Source organism: Geosmithia morbida (assembly GCF_012550715.1).
Source record: "Geosmithia morbida isolate 1262 chromosome Unknown scaffold_8, whole genome shotgun sequence".
Classification (NCBI taxonomy): domain Eukaryota; kingdom Fungi; phylum Ascomycota; class Sordariomycetes; order Hypocreales; family Bionectriaceae; genus Geosmithia; species Geosmithia morbida.
Window position 1 is genome coordinate 852,151 of NW_023336195.1, and position 20,396 is coordinate 872,546.

A 20,396-nucleotide genomic window follows, 5' to 3' on the forward strand; every position below is an offset into this window, starting at 1 on the left:
CTCTTTTTTTCTTTCTTTCTAGATCAAGAGAAGAAGAGGAGAAGAGAGAAAGGCGAGCAGATGCGCCTTCGATCATCCTATCTGCCTGCTTCGCTGGCTCCCCCTGCCTGTGATGACGACAACATCGCGTCCCCAACCGCCAGAGTATCTCTGTCGAATCCCATCGAGCTACCCACACATGTTGACGACGACGACGACGACGACGACGACGGCAGCAGCAGCAGCAACAGCGACATGACAATCACGATGCTGGAAGGCTCAGCCGCCGATGCCTTCATCGGCTGTCAACACAGCAGCGGCACCAGCGGCAGCAGAGGGCCGCGACGGCGACAACGACAACGACGACCGCCAAATGGTATCGCCATCCCGACCACCACCAGCACCAGCACCACCACCGTGCCTCTCCTCCTCCTCGCCCTCCTCCTCGCCCTCCTCACCCCGACCGTTGCCGCCGTCCAGATCCCCTTCACCAACTGCCTGTCGGCCGAGTACAGGTTCAACAAACCCCGTCCGCTGCAGTGGGAGCCCCTGTACGCCGACGCCGTCTTCGACACCGAGACCGACAGCCATAACCTCCGCCTCACCATCTGGGGCAACGTGAGCGGCTCCGTCAGCGATACCACCCTCCCCGCCGCCAACAGCCCCTACTGGCAGGACGACAACGAGACCGAGGGCAAGATCGTCCGCTCGCCGGACCCCGACGCCGCCGATGCCAAGGCCACCACCCTCTATCGCAAGGTCGACATCCTCACCTACCAGCCCTGGAGTCAGGCCGTCGACTTCTGCACGGAGGCCTTGGTCAACTATACCTGCCCGCTCAGTCCAGTCTTTAGCCCGGATGTGTAAGGATAACCAACCCCCCCCTCCCCCCCTTCTTCTTCATTCTCTCTCCCCCTCCCTCTCTCCCCCTCTCTCCCCCTCTCTCCCCCCCTCTCTCTCCTCTCCCACGGGAGGGGAGGGGGGAGAGGTCACGGAGCCGACGGCAAGACAGACGAGTACTAACCCGGATGAGATGATGGCAGCCAGGAACCATATGGCCTTCCCTCCTTCAACCTGAGCCACGACTTCTACTCCTCGTACGCCTTCTCCACCTTCAACCCGACCCTGATCGTCATCTGGGGCGACAGGGCCGCCACCGACATCGGCTGCATCTCCGCCTCCATCACCCCGGACCTCGGGAGGCTGGCCCAGCTCGTCCGCTTCCTGCCGCTGCTCGTCCTAGCCCTGACCGGCGTCGCCGTCGTCTTCGCCGCCGTCTACAGCCCCTGGGGCAGCACGAACGTCTTCCACTGGACCTCCAACTACGGCCGCGACGCCGACCTGCTCAGGCTCGTCACCCCGGGCTTCGGCGACTGCCTCCAGTACATCCAGTTCGTCGTCCTGACCGGCGGCCTGGGCCTGAGCTACCCGGGCTTCTACCAGCCCATCGTCAGCCGCGCCTCCTGGGCCGCCCTCATGTTCGCCCAGAGCTTCGTCAAGCACGCCGACCCGTGGGAGCCCGTCGTCGACGGCGTCTACGTGACCGAGGCCCGCAACGGCATGGCCAGGCTGGCCCAGCTGGCCGGCATGGCCGAGCCCGCCGACGTCTGGGCCGGCATGATGGTCTGGCTGTGCGTCATCGTCCTGGCCGCCACCGTCCTCGCCCAGGCCGGCTTCCTCGTCCAGTGGCTCCTCCGCTTCCTGTCCAGCACGCCCGAGGAGGACCTGCGCGCCAAGAACCTGCCGTTCTCGGTCGGCAACGTCATCCGCATCGTCTACAACTACTTCCTCCTGCCCATCATCTCCCTGTCCACCTTCCAGCTCGTCGTCGCCGACGAGTCGCCCTCCTTCGCCGTCGCCCTGGCCGTCGTCACCATCGTCGCCCTGCTCGTCTTCACCGCCTGGTCGCTGCGGCTCATCATCACGACCAGGCCCAAGTCGGTCCTGTTCGACGACCTGCCCATCGTTCTGCGCTACGGCCCGCTCTACAACACCTACGAGGACCACTCGGCCGCCTTCGCCCTGATCCCCGTCGTCCTCACCTTCGTGCGCGGCATCGCCATCGGCGCCGTCCAGGCCAGCGGCATCGCCCAGGTCGTCCTGCTGGCCATCTGCGAGATCATCCAGACCCTGACCATCCACGCCTTCCGCCCCTTTGGCCGCCCCACCTCGATGAACGCCTACCACACCGTCTTCTCCGCCCTGCGCTTCGTCTCCCTCATGCTCATGGTGACCTTTGCCCCCTCGCTCGGCGTCACCGACGGCCCCAAGGGCTGGATCGGCTACGCCATCCTCGTCCTGCACGCCGTCGTCCTCACCCTCGGCTTCTTCGTCAACGCCCTGCAGACCATCGTCGAGGTCGTCGCCCTCATGCTGGGCGCCGGCGGCGACGACGACCGCGGCCTCACCAGGGGCGGCCTGTCCAAGATCTTCGGCATGCGCCAGCTCTCGCGCCGCGCCACCCCCCGCGACGGCCCCTCCCGGGCCAGCCAGCTGTCCACCGCCGCCATGCTCGACGTCGACGACGGGGCCAAGACGGGCTACTCCATGCCCGGCGGCCGCCTGAGGAGCTCCTCCGGCGCCAGCCTCGGGGCCATCCTCCTGGGCCCGGCCGCCCACCGGAGGACCGGCTCGGGCCTCGACAGCCCCGACATGTACGTGAGCCACCCGGGCCAGCGACCGGTCGACAGCGCGAGCTCCTACGCCCCCGGCACCCCGGGCGGCACGAGCACCTTCTCCTTCCTCACGTCCGCCGCGGTCTCGAGGACGCAGAACCCGCCCCCCGTCCCCGAGGCCTCGGACCCCTACTACAGGCCCCCCCGCCGGCGCAGGGACACCCTCCCCGGCTCCCAGCAGCCGGACGACTGCGGGCACGGGGACCCCGCCAGCGCCGCAGCCGCCGCGGGTGCGGCTGCCGGGGCTGCCGGGGCTGCCGCCGGCGCCACCACCGCCGGCGCCGCCTCGGCCGGCGCCACGGACTCGAAGCGTCTGAGCGCGCCGGGTGACGCCGCGGATCTGCCGGGCGACATCTCCCGGGGCGCCACGCCCGCGCCGGCCGCCAACCCGGACATACTCCCGCCCAACCGACCCGACTACTCGACACGCGAGGTGGACTTCTACTACGGCGTGCGCGGACCCGCCCTCAACTCGGACGGACCGGGCCGCAAGCTGGGCACCGGGCCGGCCGACCCTACCGGCCCCGTGGCCACGGCATCGGTCTGGTTCCGCAGCATATTCGGCGGGAAGACCAAGGAGAAGGGCAAGGGATTCGAGGTCGTGCGCAGCGCCCGCATGCCCCCGGACATGGCACGCAACGGCGGCTTCGGCGACGAGACCCCCCCCGAGGGTATCCCCGTGGCCATGGGCGTCCTGCGCAACGGACCCATCGAGTCGGATGACGACGACGACCGCGGCGGCGACGACCGCGCGGTGGCCCAGCAGCAGCGCTCCCGCTCCCACTCCAAAGCCCAGTCCCAGTCCCAGTCCCGGTCCCGGTCCCGGCCCGGCAGCAACAGCAACAACAACCCGGCAGCCGCATCACGGCAGCGCAAGCCAGACGGTCTGCTGACGGACGACGGAAGACCCCGTCCCGGCGACGACGACTCGGACGACCCGGTCAGCCCGGTCAGCCACCACCACCACCACCACCACCGCCACGACGACGACGACCCGCTACGCGACCCCGTCAGTCCCATCTCCATATCCGACTCGGACGACCCAGACGAGCAGATGCCGGCCTCGCCGGCCTCGGGTCCCGAGATCCCGCGGAAGAGCTCAAAGAGGCACTCGGCACTGATGGACCATCCGAGCGTCCCCGCCCCCGTCCCCGTCCCGGCCGCCGCAGCCGAAGCAGCACCACCCGCCCGACCGCTGACCGCGGGCCAGAACCAGACCCGCCTACCCTTTGAGCACCACGGATCTCAGCGCTCCGCCAACGCCGGCTCGTCCCGCTGCGGCGACGACGACGACGACGACGACGACGAGGACTTCCGCCCCCTGTCGAGGCTGCCCAGCTCCAGGAGCGACAGACCCGTCAGCTTCGGCGTCGTCTCGCAGAGGAACCCGGCTAGGGTGGACCCGGCGTTCTCCGACGTGGATATACTGTCTAGCTCCGCAGAGGTGATTGATCGGGGGAGGTGATTGCTCTCGGTATACCGCATTGTATTGTTATAATTCATCATCCTTCTCTTTTCCTTCTTCTTCTCATGTTTTCTCTCTCTTTCCCTCTCGCAATTTCTCACATTTTCTTCCTGTCTGATTGAGTGGATAGATACGGAATGATTCGGTGTTATTGGCGTCTGTATTTTTTAACATGGGGGCTTTTCTTATGCCATTTTTGGTCTTCCATACTCTCCCCCCTCCTCTTCTTCATCTCGTCTTTTCTTGTCTTTCACTCCTTTTTTTGGATCTTTTTTTTTTGTCATACAGCGACGGCGTAGTTTGTTCCTCTTTTATTTTTTATTTTTTTGAAAAAAGTTTCTTCTTTCTCTCTTATTAATTTCCTTGAGAATAGCTCAAGGTAGGATTAAAGAGGACATAAAATTGGTATCTGCTTGTATAAACACCAGCAAACGCCGCATAATGGAAAAAAAGTATCTAGTTTAAATGGGCTCCTGAGACTGAATCAGATGAGGACATGTCTCCCGTGACGACGAGAAAGTCAACCGAGGAACGGGGTAGTCCTGTGAGGACGACGATGGGGTCTCCACGGGCAAGGACCTCGGGTCAGCTTCGACGGATCCAAGTGCTTTGATACACTGGCCTCTTGAACTACTGATTATCCTTCTCCTTCTCCTACTCCCTGGTATAATTTCCTCCTCCTCATCTCGACAACCTCATTCTCGCCTCGTGTGATGATTCCCTCCATCACCCTCCAGCTCGTGTCCCGTTGCTCTCGGTATATGATGCCTCTGTCAGCCAGCACCCCCAGGGCCGACTTTACCCACGAGTAAGAGTCGAAGCCTGGGGAGGCCAGCGGCACGTCGACTAGGCCCATGAGGGAGGAGATGTCGCCACGTCTCTTGCGGACTACGGTGGTCCCGACCTGGAACTTGTCTTCTATGCTCTGCAGGTACGTGATGTCAAAGCCCTCCACCATCTCGATCCGGAGGAAACCCATCCGACGGACAGCGTGGAAGAAGAAAGCCTGGTCCGTCTGCCTGTCCACGTACCAGATCGACGTGTGCCTATACATGCGAAGGTTCACGGGTTCCCCCTGGCTAATAGCCACCCAGACCTCCCACCGGGAGAAAGTCGGGGGCATGATGATTCCGGGTAGAGTGACTGTGTGACTGTGCTATCTCTCTCTCTCTTTTTCTTTTTCCTTTCCCGGCTCAGGCGAGGATGAGGATGGGATGCAGTCGGTATAACCATCATAAAGGGAGACCGCCTCTTACACTCTTATATATATATATGTGTGTGTGTGTGTGTGTGTGTGTGTATGTGCAGACACTCCAAAGCGTGTGACTTCAGGTCGAACTGCATCACTGCGTCGCGGAACGGCCTGCTACACCATGAAAGACCCATCGCCGCCTTGCATTCAGTCCTTCACTTCCCGTGACGCCGCTTACGGGAGTGACCTGACCCGGATGAGCGGGCGGTTAGGTATCTAGGTAGGTGACGAGATAGGGATGCTGCCACTCTTCTCAAGCGCACGCAAGACGGTTGGAACTTGATATCAATATGTACAATGTGTATACAGAAAGATGGAGTTGAGCAAACAAGGAGAACGGACCACGGTGGGAGTGAATCGAGACACTCTATACGGTCGGCAATCTTCAAAGTCTCTCGCCAAAAAACAAGACCCCCCCCCCAAAACGGCTGGCTGCATTGTTCTGTTCTCAGATTCACAGACATACGATGGAGAGGATGTTGATGAAAGAAAGATGGGCCCCCCTCGCGAGTCCAAAGCAGAAGCCATTGTTGATGCTATCCGCACCACGTCCGCCCGCGTTGACTGCGTACTGCGTTGACTACATTGACTACGTCGTCTGCATTGACTGCATCAGCTGCACTGCATTGACGAATTCATTCACACAAAAAATGCATCAAAGATGTAGACAAGGTATATATCGACGTCAGCTGTATTGCGTTTCTGCATTCCTTCTGGATTTGCTCCAAGGTGCCATCGTAGGGCCTCTCATCTTAGCCACACACCCCGTTTCGCAGTCCCTTGAGTTGATGCTGATTGCGTTCCGGCTCGAGGCCAATATGGATAGGTTCTGTTTTGGGGCAAAGGAAAGCGAGGACGAATGTACGAATGTATTCCGAGGTAGAAAAGTCAAAGGCATTGGTTCGTCTGGGACAGGAGATGCAGCATGTGCCGGGTCTTAATCGGCCCATCGCTCGCATCGAGTGAATCAATGACAGCCACAGTATTCAACGGCAGTGATGCCTTGGTTAGCTTAGCTTTCTTATAGGTTTGATGACAAGCTTGTCCAACTGCTCTCCCGGAGCTCTGTTGTGGAATGTAGGATCTGCGTCGATTTGGGTCCGAGCATCCTGGTCCAAAGTCCGGCAGCCGGCGGGCGAGCTGAGCTGCCCAATGTAGGGAATAGGAGAGCTTCACGGCTACCGTCACCTTCTCCTCTCTCGAAGGAGGGGGTCCCATGCTTGGTGAAGCTCCGGACTATCGACCTAGCCACGGTTGGCTTGCCAGTTCCCCGGTTATCCCGTTCAGCCAGAATCAATCCTTGCCGCCGCAATCCTGACTCCAACTCTGTACCAGGTCAAGGAACTAAACGCGAGTGCCTTCGAAGCGTTGCGGATCCTCAGAGCTGGCATGTTCGTCAAAACCGACTTGATCCACTACCCCCGGATTTTGCCATGACGATTCGAAGGCGGCCATCGTTTATGATTGGAAAACACAAGAGCAGCAGCAGAACCTGGATATGTCAGCACGTAGATACGTGCACTCTGTGCATGCCAAGGTCCGAGGATATGATGCTTCAATACCTATCGAGCTTGGCCACCTCGCTTTTGTGCCAAGGCTACGTCGGCCTTCTTGATAGGTTGTTCTGCAATCATCTGGAATCTGGGAGGATGAAGAAGAAGAAGAAGAAAGAGAAGAAGAAAAGAGGCAGGAGCTACCAGGATCGAGCCCTTCATTGTTTCTACATCATGCCTATCCCGCTCGCTGGTGAGAAGTGCAAAAGGCACGTACAGAAACAAGAAGGGTTGACCAAGCGTGTCCGATTAGACTGAGCGACTGGCCTCTTGCCTAGAGATAGGGACGCGATGATGATCATGATGGCAGGCAACACGTTGACCAGAGATGGTGTGCGAGGTAGCAGCAGGATGGTGATGATGGGGGGAGGAGATGCATCGGTATCGAGGATGGGTCGTCGTGTCAGGACAATCTGCATGCAAAGAAGGGGCGCTTATCCAGTTGCCGCTCTCCAGATCGACAGGGCTCCGCGGTTCGTTGGACGAGTTCTCTTGTAGAGATGGAATGTAGGAATCGTCTATCAACATGGGACAGGCAAATCCTTCAAGTGTAAATTCCAGCACATACCGCACGAGGAAGATCCGTTGGCCAAAAACAATAATCAACTTGGCAGGATCTCGGTTCCCCCCTCTCCTCCCCCCAATTTTATATCATGTTGTGGTTAGATTGTTCCTGCCACCAGAGGGCCGCCATGAAGAATCTACATGTACCTCTCTACTTGACGCCGACAAATCCCAGGCCAGCCCTGGCCTTCTTTGCCGCCCTCTTGAGTGCTTGCTCCTCGGCATCGGTCCACTTGACGCTCAGCTCGTCCCACTTCTTGCCGGGGGTGTTGTACTCCTTTCGCCACTGGGACTGCATCTGCTGCAGGCGGGCCATCTCACGAGGGTCTCCAGAGCCGCTGTATACGATAAAGGCCGTGCAGGGCGGTAGGGACTCGTGTATGCGCTTCAGACGACCCGAGAGCCTGGCTACGGCTCTGTCGAGCGAGTCCCCGTCCGGCTCGGGCGCCCTCGCCTGCGGTCCGCCGTCGCTGCTGCCGTTGCTGGCGGCGTCGACGCGATTCTTGTTCCACCACCCCTGGAGGGCCTCGAGCTCGCGCATGCGCGCCCACACAAAGTCGACGCCGCCACCACGGATCTCGAGCCCGTCCGGGTCCCCGTTGACGGCGCGGATGACGTTGGCCGTCACCTCCTCGTCGTCCTTGCATCCGAGCTGGTACGTGGCTCCCGCGCCGGCTCCCTTGGACGGCTGGCCCCAGTCGACGGCCGCGCTCGTCTTGCCGACCTCCAGGCCGCCGACGGCCGCGGCCCCGCCCTGGGCCTTGTAGGCCGTGCCCGCCCGGGCCAGGCGGCGGAAGATGTTCTCGCCCTGTGAGTCTGACGTGCCCCACAGCTTTCCCTTCTCGCACTTCTGCTTGACCAGGTCGAGGCACGTCTTGGCGTCCTCGATGCTGTTGTGGCCGCTGGCCCCGGCCTTTTGGATCTCGCGCGACAGGTATTTCTGCGCCAGCCACTTGAGTGATGACTTCAGCGGCGGGCCGCGCGGGTGGGGGAACAGGATGGATGTGTCGACAATGAACGGGTGCGCCAGCTTGATGGCCTTGGTGTCCGACTCGAGCGAGTGGCCTACCAGGATCGTACGCGGGTGCAGTATCTCCACCAGCTTCTCCTGTATGTCGCGCAGCGTCGTCGTGACGGGCGCCAGCATCTCCTCGGTGATCCCCGAGAAGCGCGTGACGTAATCAACAATGGGCTTGTCCGGCTTGACCAGCTCATCCAGCACCACCTCGCCTGACCAGTTGACGATGCTGATGCGCGTCAGCGAGAACTCACTCTCCCCCGTCATGCACATCTCGCAGTCGAGAGCTAGCACCTCGCGACCCGCCGTGATGCTGCCCTGCTGAATCTCACTCTCGGGCACGTCGCCGTCCTCGATCTCGTCAACCTTGGTCACGGCCCATCCCTCGGGTGCCTTGAATGCATCCCGCGCCTCTCCCTCTGGCAGGAGAGCCGGGTGGATGACGAATCCATTGTCCGCCAAGTCGTCGACGGTGGCTATGAATTCGGTGATGCGCGTACGCTCATTCTTCCACCCCTGGGGCTCAGAAGCAGGCCTCACCCCCGACCCCTTCTTGTTCTTATCCCTCGATGGCACTGTCAGAAAAGCCGTCATGGGCGAGTGCATCTTCCCGTGCTTGTCATCGCCCGGCGTCTTGACGGGCCACAGGTGTGGGAACATGTCGGCGAACGGCTTCAGCGCATCGGGGAGATCGTCCTTGACCAGTTTTCGCGGATAGTATTCGTCGGGGGACGATGGGAAGCCGTGATCCGGTGCCTTGCCAGCCTCCCTCTCCCTCTCCTCCTCCTCCCTCTCGTACTCCCGCATCCTGTTGAATGCCGCCAGGTCCACGCCCGCCTTGAACATAGCCTCCTCGAGCCCAGGAACCATTATGGACACAATCTTCCTAAACTCGGGCCTGTGCGACACAGCAACCCATTGCGGGCCCGCTCCGTCGGCGAATATGTACGTCACCAGGTCGCGCAGACTGTTGACGTTGATCTTGGAGTTGAGCCGGGCGTTGGGCGAAAAGGTAATGGACGGGTAGCCCTTGCCCGGTTTGGGCAGCTTCTTGGCCTTCTTTTTCGGTCGCGTGATGACCTCCCAGTCTCCGCCGTTGTCACCGCCGCTCTCCTCGTCGTGCGTCTTGGCCCGCTTGAGGCTCCCGCTTCCGTCGCTCTGACCGCTGTCGTTGGCGGCGGCGGCAGATGCTGCAGCGGGGCCCGTCGTCGGGCTGGTCGGGCTTGTCATGATGTCGGAGATGATGTCCTCTGATAAATGTCGTGAATTCGTCGTTGACCGGTTCTCTCCCCCCTGCTCGTTCCCAGACTGCACCTTGAGGCGGCTGGCTAGCCTTCCGAGGGACGAGTGTCTTGCGCGCTTGACTTTTCGCTTCAGACCTTTGCCCATGCTCCTCCTAACTGGCGACAGTTGGTGGCGGGGAGGCAAGAAGTTGGGGAGCGGTTGCTATGACCACGTTTCTCGTACAGCCGTGAAACAGGGAAGTCGAATTCGGTCGCTTGGCACGTTGCGCAAAGGTCAACGCATATCTAGAGGAAGATTGTCTGGTGAACCAAAAGCTTAGCCAGCTTCTTTGCTGTTGAAGGTTGCAACCAACTTTTTTTGGGTGATAACAAGTCTTATCTTATCGGATAAGCGCGGGCCTCCCAGTGGTGTAAGAGGGAGCGGCAACTTGAAGATAAATGTTATAGTTACAGTCCTTGTTCTATGGAACAAATACCAATCATATTTATTATGTCTTGATCTTTGTGGTTTTTTTCTCTTCCTCTCCCAAGTTCTCTATATTTATCGTTTGTCGTATGTGTTTTGTCTCATCACTACTACTAGGTATGATTACTAGTGAACAACACTCACGCACTCCCGAATTCGCCTTTGAGCACCTCCATGCCCAGTTCAGACAGGCCCTTCATGGGATCGACAACGGCAAACTTGAAGAAGGCCTCTGACTGCGCGTCGCGCGGGTTGGCCGCCCATGTTCTGATGAGGGAGGTCTCACCCTCGCGGCCAGGCAACTGGCCTATGTCCTGGAGCATGTCGTAGGCATCCCTGGTGAGCTCCCACTGGCGGGCGAGCCCTCCCTGGGGCGCGAGCTGGAGAACCATGATGAGCAGGATCTGGCAGAGAGAGACCTGGTCGATGTATCTCAGCGTCTCTCGGAGCTTCCTGTCGACGGCGGGGCCGCCGACGGCCCTGGTGCCGGCGCTGCCACCGCCGTGAGCGTCGTCGTCATAGTCGATGGCGGCACCCGAGGCAGCCGTGTTGGAGAGAAGCTTGGCCACGAGGAAAAGGCCCTTGACGCGGATCGGGTTGAAGGGCGGCTTGTATCGGTAGGCGTCGCAGGCCGTGGCGGCCAGGCAGGCCGTGGCCAGGGCGGCGGGCCAGTCCTGCCGGTCCGCGTGGAGGACGGCGATGTCGACGACGAGCTGCGGCAGGGGCGATACGGCCCACAAGTCCAGCGAGACGAGGGGCTCGCAGGCCAGGTAGCGGGCGCGCAGCATGGAGGTCTGCGGCGTGGGCGTGCTGGACTTGACGATGGAGTCGCACTGAGCCGTGGCCTCTTCGGAGATGGCACGCGCCGCGTCCGCCCTGCCCGCCTTGTTGGTCACGGCGGGGTGGGCGGCCACGTTGGCGACGTCCGGAGCCACGCTCATGCCGTTGATGTCAGTCCTGGGAGACGCCGCGCACGCCTGGTACACGTTCAGGTCGTCGGTGCAGCGGAGACAACGGCATTGGAAGTTATACGTCTCCAAGGCGTGCCTGCGCGACGACCTAGGTCGTGTGTAGTCTGGGAGAGGGAGGGGGGGGGAGGTGAGGAGAGGTAGAGTTAGGAACATACGAGGGATGGGCTGTGGTAGGTGAGCTTACCGGTGTAGGATATCTCAATCTCGTCTCCTGCTTGGATATGGGTCTCTGCACGCAGGACAATGTTCCTCCCGATGAGCTGGATCATGGCATTGGGCATGCACGAGTGGTTCATCATGGCGAGCGTGGGCTCGATGAAGACGGCTACCTGGCCCATATCTGGGTCTGCCCAGTTGAAGGCATTTGTTTGAATCTGCGGGCTGTCTGTCAGTCATCTAGGCATGATGTGGATCTCGACAGTGAAGAAGAAAGAAAGGAAAGAAAGAAGGGATAGAAAATGTTCTGATGAGAAAAAGAAAAGAGGAAGAAGAGCTTACCTTGCACATGATTTCACACGCTTTCTTGATATTGTCATCATCCGTCTCCAACCCAGCATACGCACAGGCCGCCGTAGCCATCATCTCGACATCAGGCCACTGCGCACCGCTTCTCCAAGCCTCGACATGGCTCTCCAAGTCGGCCAATCCGTCCTTGACCCTTGTACTCTCCTCTCCCTCAGCCCCTCCCTCGACCTTTTCCCTGCCCTTGCCTTTGGCCTTGGACTTGCTGCTGGTGTCCCCGACCCCGAGAAGGACCTGCATGAGCAGCCTGACGGGCGTGGGCAGATCCCCCCTCCCAGCCCCGTGCACCTCGGCCAGAGGCTTGCATTCCCTGGAATGAGCGGCCTTCCAGTGCGCCCTCTGGCAGTCGGCGCCGCAGTACCGCGCTGACTGGCAGCGCGTGCAGGCGCGGAGGCTGCCGGTGCCTCCCGTGCGCAGGCAGTAAGTGCATACTGTGGTGGCGTGGGATAGGGACGGCAGGAGGAGGGGGGGCGACGTGATCAGGATCGTTGCGCCCGGGGCGACGGTGCGTGTAGACACGAGAGCCCGTCCCTTGGTGGGGGACGGACGGACCTCGACGGCTGCCGACGCTGCCGACATTGTCCTAGGAGTTGCCTAATGCAACGTATGCGTGCGTGCGTGCGTGCGTGTGTGTATGTGTGTGTGTGTGTGTATGTGTGTGTGTCGAGGGTTGAATGATGAGAATGGGAGGTGAGAATTGGAGAGAAGTTGAGGTCAAGTGGATCGGGTTGCATGCTGTTTCCACCTATAGCCAGGCAACTCTTGCCACAACACCATTCACTCAGCATTCTACAGGAAGGGGAAGAAAGGATAGTTGAAAATGAATCAATCGACGGATGGAAAAGCAATAAATCTGAAAAAGAGTTGTATGGTGCAAGGGAGAGCAGAAGACTCGATGAAGAGTTCATTACTATCATCATAGAATAATCTATAGTTCATCATGACCACTCCCCCTGATAGGCTGATTTTTCCTCGCCGCAGCCAACCTATCACTGAGATCCCTGCTCCAGTGCTCCTTGCTGCCCTCGTTGGCCTTCATGATCTGGTCGACATGGTAGTCCCAGCAGCCCTCGTTGGGTTGTCGCCCGGCGCCGGCCTGGCACAGCTTGTCGTCCAGTCTGTCCACCGTGGGCCACTGTCCCAGCGTAGCCCCCATGTCCTCATCGAGAAAGGTGTCGAGGGCGAGCTGACCGACCTTGCGCTGCGCACCCTCCCACTCCTCTCCCTCCAGGGCCAGCACCTCGAGGAGCTGCCTCATGCCGCCGCTCTCGAGGAAATCCCGGCGGATAGCATCGCTCTTGACGAGCCCGTTGACGACCGACACCTTGGCCTTGGCCTTGGCGGCCGCCTGCGCGGCGCTGTCGGCAGCGGGCACGAAGCCCGAGTAGAAGATCTTCGCGAGCGGGGCGTCGGCACCGGGGCACGCGTCGCCCATGAGGAGAGGCCAGGCGCCCGTCATCTCCCTGAGGGCGGCCGGGTTGTTGGACAGCGCGCCGGCCAGGACGGACGCGGCCTGTCGGTCGTACATGGGCTTCCCCGACCCGTCCGAGCCGTCCTGGCCGGCCATGAGACACAGGAGGGCCTTGACGGCGTCGGTGTCCTCGGTGATCTTGAGGCCGTAGTAGATGTCGTGGGAGATGTCCTCGAGCGACTCGAGCGCCACGTCGACGGCCTCCCCGCCCCTCTTGGCAGCGCCTGCCTTGACGATGCCTAGCGCCTCGTGGAAGAACTGCGCGTCGTTCTTGGGCTCCTTGATCTTGCCCACGGACTCGTACTCTGGCGCGCCGGGGGGGACCTGGGGCTCCTGCTTCCCCTGATCCTGGTCGATTACCATGACGGCCTGATCCTTGTCCAGACCGACCAGCTCCGCGGGCACCTCGTCCGCCACGTTGATCTTGGCCTCGCGCTTGCCCGTCGACATGTTTAGCCGCACGTGCAGGCCCTTGGGGATCTCCTGATCATCGTGGACGACCTGAAAGTCGTCTGTGGGGCGGAAGATGCGGTGGTAGCACTCGTCCGGGTTGGAGGTGTGGCAGATGATGTCATTCTCTGCTGAGGCTTGCTGCGATGGTGACGCCGCTGGTGGTGGTGCTGGTGACTTCGCGAGGGCTGGGGCTGGTAGGAGGCAGAGGAGGGCGATGAGGAGGATCACGAGGAGGGGGGATGATGGCGATGGTGATCTGCGTGAAGAGGGCATTGTGTCGTCTGTGCTTCTCGTGAAGAATCTTCTTTCTTCTGTTCTTTTCTTCTCGTCAAGATGATGATGTTCCCAACTCCCCTGGGGTATTGTGTGGGGTGGGTGGGTTGCTATGTCCAACAATTCAAGAAAGAATGATGTGTAAAGGAATCGCTGGGTATAATGCTCGTTGATGAAGACGGGATGATATAGGAAGATGGAGCGACGCTTCCAAGCACCATACAGAAGACAGGAATGAGGAACTACATGGGTATTATAGAGAGGAACTTGATATAACAGAGCTGCCTCTGAATGAAGCCAGATTTCATCGAAGCCAGAAGAAGGCCAAAGTGGCGAGAATGGTTGTACATGATTGGCCAGTCCCCCCTAGTCATCCGACAAGATGCGCTGTCCTCTAATTATCTCGCATCACGAACGAGAAACTTTCCCTATCTGATGATTCTTCTTTCTCTTCAGGTCCATCATCCCGTTCTTATCCTTCTCTTCTCTATCTCATTGCTTGGTGGAAACTGTATCAAGCTATGGGCTGTGCGATGTGGATCATCATGCCCACAAGTTCAATGCTGCAATGCCTCAACCTCGGTACCAGACACTGCAAGGACGTACGGCAACTTGTCGTATGAATGGATCGCCGTCAGCTACGCCGGATGAGCTCCGATATATCTCGAATGGCTGCTGTTTCCCTATTTCAACACTCGCAAAAGGTTCACCTCATCTCTGGCGTTCGAAAGGTGGCCCCTCTCCCTCCTCCGGCAGCCGCACACTCCAAGCCCGACCCGCCCGTTGGAATGTGTAGATGTGGTGCGAGACAACAAAAAACCAGCCACACCCGAGGTCATCGGTATTTGGAATGTCATGACTATATATGAGTACAGATCCATACGTCTTCAAGGCTGGGGCGGTTCAGGGAACTTGCTCTATATAAGCATGAACAGCCCTCTCGTATGGCACTTAGCTCGTAGAAGAAGATACTGCACCGGACACAAACATTTCAAGCCGTCCGTAGAATTAATAGCAAGATGACCCTTCTGCTATTCAAGAGTCTGTCATTATGGCTCACCATGACTGCTCTCATGGCCATGTGCATCCAGGCGGCGCCCGTCTTCCAACAACACCATGGCACCATGACAAATGACGTCGCCATCAGCAAGATGCAACTGCTCCACCACGACAGGATGCGGCTGCTGGAGGGCAGCGGTATCGCTATAGAGGCAGAGCAGCAGCAGCAGCAGCAGCAGCATGATGAAAGCGAAAAAAAGGTGAGTTTCCAAAATCGATATACTGTTGCAGATCTTCTCTCTTCTCTTCTATTCTACCTCCCAGTACTGTGGTATAGCTGACACGAAGTACGCAGGGTGAAGATGATCGTCTTCGGAAGAATTCTCTGGGTAGAGCCGTCTATTCAGACCTGTACTATCGACGCACAAGTAAGACGGGCCCCTCATCTTCCGGGACGGCATACGATAAGATGGAGTATCTGCTTGGGAGGCTGATGCTCGGTGGCGTTCTTGGCGTGATGGAGGGTTGGGTTCTGGGGTTCTTGTCGAAGCGGTGGTCGCGGGGGAGAGAAGAGTGCTCGTACAAGTGCGTATATGCACAGCAGCAGCAGTAGGACTAGGAGGGACGAGACGTCTTACACACAAAGCCAGAAGTTGCTGGATTGGATGGGAGATTATCTCAATAGAAGACATACCGCCAAAGATGGAGAGACAAGCTCGTATTCATATTTAATCTATGGGCCCGTGGGGTGGTGATATAGGATGGTGATATAGGGCGGTGATATAGGGCGGCCCCCTCTCATGTGATAGGTAAGTTCATGGTTATGACGTTGTAAATAGATCTGTTGATGGAGATGTGGTGAAAACGGAGAGAGAAAGTAGGAGGTTGATTGGAAGAGGACAGGAGTAAACTGATCGGTCGAGAAAATGCATCGATATGCGCAATCGATAGAGACGCTCTGTTGCAGTAGCATGGCGTGACCGTGTATTGCCTCTACAGGTATTGATATATATACATGTACTTGTAATAGGCATTCAACGGTATTAAATGTAATCTGTAAAGAGGGACAAGAGGGAAAGGGAACCTTCGACATGGACGTTGCAGAGGATACGAAAAGGGTCCACAGTGAACACAGTGTCCAGCCACGGCTGCTGCTACTATACGATCGGCCCCTAGGGGTCACAGTGCGTACTTCGAACGTCGTACTGACGCTCCCATACGTCGTATTCACCTGATTAATAAAGATTCTCTATTACTCGTCTGCTCGTACAGATACTTTTGGTCTCTCGTACTTGTCGAATCTTTACAATATTCCCCATTTCCGTGCATCCCGCCCATCCACTAGGAGCAAACGGCATAGATCAACCTCCGTGCCATCTTCTGATCGCATCACCTCCCGGTAAACGCCCGGCAGTTATTCACTATAACCCCCTTCACCCTCCAACCTCTTTGCCATCAACCTCCGGAGGGGAACCGTCACCACCAGCTTCTACAGGTGGTATCTACCATCCACCAACCACCACAACCAACCTGCCTTGGGTTCCCCTCGCTTATCTTCTCCCACCAATGATTCACACGCCGTGTCTCTGGGTCAGCTATACAACAGATCGAAAAACGAACCCGGAGCGGAAATCGACATAAAAGGACCAACCGCTCTTAGCTCCTCGACTCCCCCCCTCCCCCCCCCCTTTTTTTTCTTTCTTTTTTCTTCTTCTTCGATCTTCGCCCTCTCTCTCTCTCTCTCTCTCTCTCTCTACGACAAGATACCCTCGCCCACCATGCTATCACCGCGTCGCATGCGGCTCGTCATCCTGGCAGCCCTGACCCTCCTCGTCCTCCTCTTCTTCTACCGCTCCAGCTCCGTCGACGGCCGCGACACGCGGAACATTCAAGATTTCTACCACAAGACCGTCAACGCCATGGAGGACAAAACCCGGTTCGGCACCGGCAGCAGAGACCCTTCCCGTCCCGGTCTCGTGGCTGCCGACCGCGACCAGGATGGTGATGTCGATCTCGACGACGCGCGCATCGGCGCCGGAACCCACGACCGCCTCAAGGCCGCAGAGGTCAAGGCCAAGGAGAAGGCCAACGAAAAGGCCGGTCTGCGCCCGGACCCGCCCAGCAACGTCGTCGGCGTGGGGAGCTCTGCCGACGGTCAGGTCAAGAAGGTCGAGAGTGGTGGCAGCGGCTCCTCTTCCGGATCTGGCAGGAAGGAGGATGCCGTCACCGAGGAGGAAAGGGATGCCGAGGCTGAGCTCAACTCTATCCTCAAGAAGTCTCCGAGTATGTATCACCCGTCTGGTTCCCCTATATCCATGCCTGGTATCTCGCTTCTCCTGTTCCGGAAACGGTGCTAACCCGGGCTTTCCCCCCCTCCCCGTAGTCATCATCTTCTCCAAGACATACTGCCCCTACTCGAAGAAAGCCAAGGAGCTCCTCATCAACAAATACGCCATCACCCCGGAGCCCTACGTCGTCGAGCTCAACGAGCACCCCATGGGCCAGAGCCTCCAGGACACCCTGCAGGAGAAGACCGGTCGGAGGACGGTCCCCAACATCCTGATCAACGGCGTGAGCATCGGTGGATCCGACGACATCCAGGCCCTCGACAAGGAAGGCAAGCTCGTCGGGAAGATTGTCGATCTGGGAAGCAAGCGCATCGAAATGGTCAAGCGGCCTAGTTCTCGTGGTGGCGATCGGTCCTGATCCAAGAACGGAACCGCCTTGGTCGACAAAACCACTACTACCACTGCTATCATCCTGGAGACCTTTCTCTTCTTCTTCTTCTCTTTATGGCGTTGACGGATTACCTTGTAAAGATTGGTACAGAGACTTTCTGGGAGGCGAAATAATGGGGTATTGTATTTTACTTTGTTTCTTATACTTCTCGTTTCTTCTGGACTATATATATTCATCTGCCTCTCCCATCTGTCTTGCTACTCTTACTCTGCGCGGAAGCCCAACTTGATCAACTATAATTCGTCTCTCCTCCTCACTTGCATTTAGAGAGTAGGCTTATGAGTCACTGATTCACCAAGCAACTTGTCAGTTCGCATTGCCACCTGACACGGTGGGAAGCCTCGATCGTGTTCAATCGATGGCACCTTGCTTCCATCGACAGCGATTGTAACACCCAGGGGCAGTCTTGCTCACACTGGCAGCTGACAGCTGGTCCCTCGAGAACTGTACTTTGGGGGGGGGGGGGGGATATAAAACACGCCTATTTCCATAGAGCTCTCCCTGCTTCTTTTCACGGCACCCTCGTCAAACAACATCTCAATCGACCTTGTTGGCTGCACGATCTTGTTTCTCTCTTTTTTTTTTTTTTTTTTTTTGGCAGAACGGAACCAATACGACCCTGGAGCATATGCCGCAGAGCACCAACACGTCATATTATTTTCCTCCTCCTCCTTACAGCTGTTATAGCCTCCTCTTTGCTCTAGGATAACGACAACCCCCTCGGCCATTTCTCTGGCTGGCGCGGACGGCCGCCTTCTTACTACAATGCAGAGATTCTTGCAATGCTCGGAGCTCATCCTGAGGGTAGCTGAGCTCTCGGACCTTCAGACCATCAGCGCCCTGATGGAAGTGAGGGTGGGCAAGAATCTCTCCAGAATTCTCGACTTGCAATGTGTGTGTGCGCGCGCGAGTACGTGTCCTACTGCTGACAGTGTTGTAGGATCTAGGAAGGCTCATAGAGACGCACCGAAGGTCTATACTCAGAGAAAAGCACCGGTCCTACTCCTACCCGTTGCCCGCCGGCTGCGCGTCACCATCGGCATTGCTGATATATCAGCTCACCTTTTCCGGCCCGAGCAAGGGCCTCGCGTGCTACGCCAAGATCCACTCGGCCGGGGACTGGGGCTCCCTCAAGGTAGTCGAGTGGCGCAGAATAGAGGTGGAGAGGCTCCTGGACGCGCCATACCTGCGGCTGCGTCCCGGGCCGGCGGCTAGCGATTTCACGTGGCCTCGGCTCGACGCGAGCGGCAGGTCCGGGCTGCGCGCCATGCTCAGGCGGGCGCTGTACATGTGCGACACACTGCACGACATGGAGGCCAAGGCCTTCGTGGACATGGACATGCCGGTGAATCGTTGGCGCAACCGCCGGGCCAGGGACGTGCTGCCCGAGGGTGGACCCGCCTTCGCGGCCCAGTACCGGTCCCTGACCGGGAACAGCGTGGGCCTCCGCAGGATGCTCGTCAAGGAGATGGTGGCCGTCACGGCTCGCAGGCACCAGGTGGCCATGCTGCAGAGCCTGCCGGATGACGACCTCATCGGGCTGTTTATGCTCTGCCGCGTCGCGACCGAGAGCTGGCGCGAGAACCACATGACGCCGCGGCACGACGCTGCGGGCCAGCCCCTGACCCTGTTCGAGCAGGAGGTGTCCTTCAAGGAGACCATCCTCCGCTTCGGCAGCTGGTCCCTCTACGCCGAGGTCCGCGACTTCGGCCCCCGAGCCACCCACCGCCGCTGGCTCCTGAAGAAGACGCAGGCCGACGTCGTCGATGCGGACCCCCAGGCCTGCCTGCGGGCTGAGTCGTCGCTCATCGCCACGCTCAACTCGGAACTCGTCAGGAGGCTCAACACGTCCATCCAGAGCATCGAACGCAAGGTATTTCCCATTGCCGAGGCCATGATCGGGGCTCGCTCGCCAGCGTTTGAGAAGGCAAAGCGCCAGTCCATCTGATGTGGGACTCTATGAGGTTGGGGTTCCTTGAAGGACAGTTGCCGATTTATTCGGTTTGATATTCACACAGAGCCTGGTTATTGCCCTCCTTCTCTCTCTCTCTCTCTCTCTCTCTCTCTCTCTCTCTCTCTTTTTTTCTCTACGAGGAGATCAGCTGTCAAGCAATTGCCAAGTCCTAGAAGCAAACGTCTGCTTACTGCATCGCATCGGGCTTACATGTAGGCTATTTTACGGTATACGAGTACCCGTATCGGTGAGGTCGGTCACCCCGGGTGCTATTGATACCTATATTAATCATCTCTTCCCATCCGGGAGTCGGGGTTCGGGTGCAGGTGCTCGTGCGAGACGTGTGTGGGATGATAGCCAGTGTACAGAGTGATTGGAACTGATGCATGACGATTGATGGCTGTGGCGGAACCATTGTCAGCATTCAAGACGTTTATACCGAGTACGAGCAGTCGGGCAATAGCCTGGAAATAGGAATCCTGATTCTCGTACTTGTAACGGCTGATGTATATTTTCTCTCTCTCTTGCTAGTTAGTATATATACGTACATATAGTCATGTAGTTACTCCGTAATACTCGTAATACTTGTAGACTGTATTAATAGTAATGTCAGCATCGCCGTCACGCACATCAAGAACATATGAGGCAAGACATACAGCTCTGGAGCTATTGGACTACCATCTCTGCATGTAATAATACATTGCTGGCTAATTATGGCATATGCGTCCGACTCGGTACTTGTTTATTTGTCCCTATCCCCTCCTCCACCTCCCCACCTCTGAATAGACAACCTCCCCC

At 58.4% G+C, this 20,396-nt stretch overlaps 7 protein-coding genes across 7 annotated transcripts; 3 read left to right on the forward strand and 4 right to left on the reverse strand.

The window, feature by feature from the left end:
• Positions 1-60: 60 nt before the first annotated feature.
• Positions 61-4,119, forward strand: GMORB2_7499 (Transient receptor potential (TRP) ion channel; the record flags this gene model as incomplete). Its single annotated transcript, XM_035469464.1, has 2 exons — positions 61-842; positions 1,023-4,119. 2 exons carry the CDS (start codon positions 61-63, stop codon positions 4,117-4,119), a joined length of 3,879 nt encoding a protein of 1,292 aa, XP_035321159.1.
• Positions 4,120-4,639: 520 nt separating this feature from the next.
• GMORB2_7500 (uncharacterized protein) lies at positions 4,640-5,242 on the reverse strand (the record flags this gene model as incomplete). Its single annotated transcript, XM_035469465.1, has 2 exons — positions 4,640-4,661; positions 4,926-5,242. 2 exons carry the CDS (start codon positions 5,240-5,242, stop codon positions 4,640-4,642), a joined length of 339 nt encoding a protein of 112 aa, XP_035321160.1.
• Positions 5,243-7,639: 2,397 nt separating this feature from the next.
• GMORB2_7501 (RNA exonuclease 1) lies at positions 7,640-9,895 on the reverse strand (the record flags this gene model as incomplete). Its single annotated transcript, XM_035469466.1, has 1 exon — positions 7,640-9,895. One exon carries the CDS (start codon positions 9,893-9,895, stop codon positions 7,640-7,642), a length of 2,256 nt encoding a protein of 751 aa, XP_035321161.1.
• Positions 9,896-10,362: 467 nt separating this feature from the next.
• On the reverse strand, positions 10,363-12,288 carry GMORB2_7502 ([histone H3]-lysine4/36 N-trimethyltransferase SMYD; the record flags this gene model as incomplete). The annotated part of the gene is made up of 3 exons (XM_035469467.1): positions 10,363-11,291; positions 11,372-11,561; positions 11,686-12,288. Coding segments are annotated over 3 exons (1,722 nt in total), but the record flags the coding sequence as incomplete, so codon positions are not given.
• A 349-nt stretch (positions 12,289-12,637) lies between these two features.
• On the reverse strand, positions 12,638-13,906 carry GMORB2_7503 (nucleotide exchange factor SIL1; the record flags this gene model as incomplete). Its single annotated transcript, XM_035469468.1, has 1 exon — positions 12,638-13,906. The coding sequence occupies one exon, from the start codon at positions 13,904-13,906 to the stop codon at positions 12,638-12,640; it is 1,269 nt and encodes a 422-aa protein (XP_035321163.1).
• A 2,777-nt stretch (positions 13,907-16,683) lies between these two features.
• GMORB2_7504 (Glutaredoxin) lies at positions 16,684-17,611 on the forward strand (the record flags this gene model as incomplete). Its single annotated transcript, XM_035469469.1, has 2 exons — positions 16,684-17,188; positions 17,289-17,611. 2 exons carry the CDS (start codon positions 16,684-16,686, stop codon positions 17,609-17,611), a joined length of 828 nt encoding a protein of 275 aa, XP_035321164.1.
• A 798-nt stretch (positions 17,612-18,409) lies between these two features.
• Positions 18,410-19,592, forward strand: GMORB2_7505 (uncharacterized protein; the record flags this gene model as incomplete). Its single annotated transcript, XM_035469470.1, has 2 exons — positions 18,410-18,499; positions 18,585-19,592. 2 exons carry the CDS (start codon positions 18,410-18,412, stop codon positions 19,590-19,592), a joined length of 1,098 nt encoding a protein of 365 aa, XP_035321165.1.
• Positions 19,593-20,396: the final 804 nt, after the last annotated feature.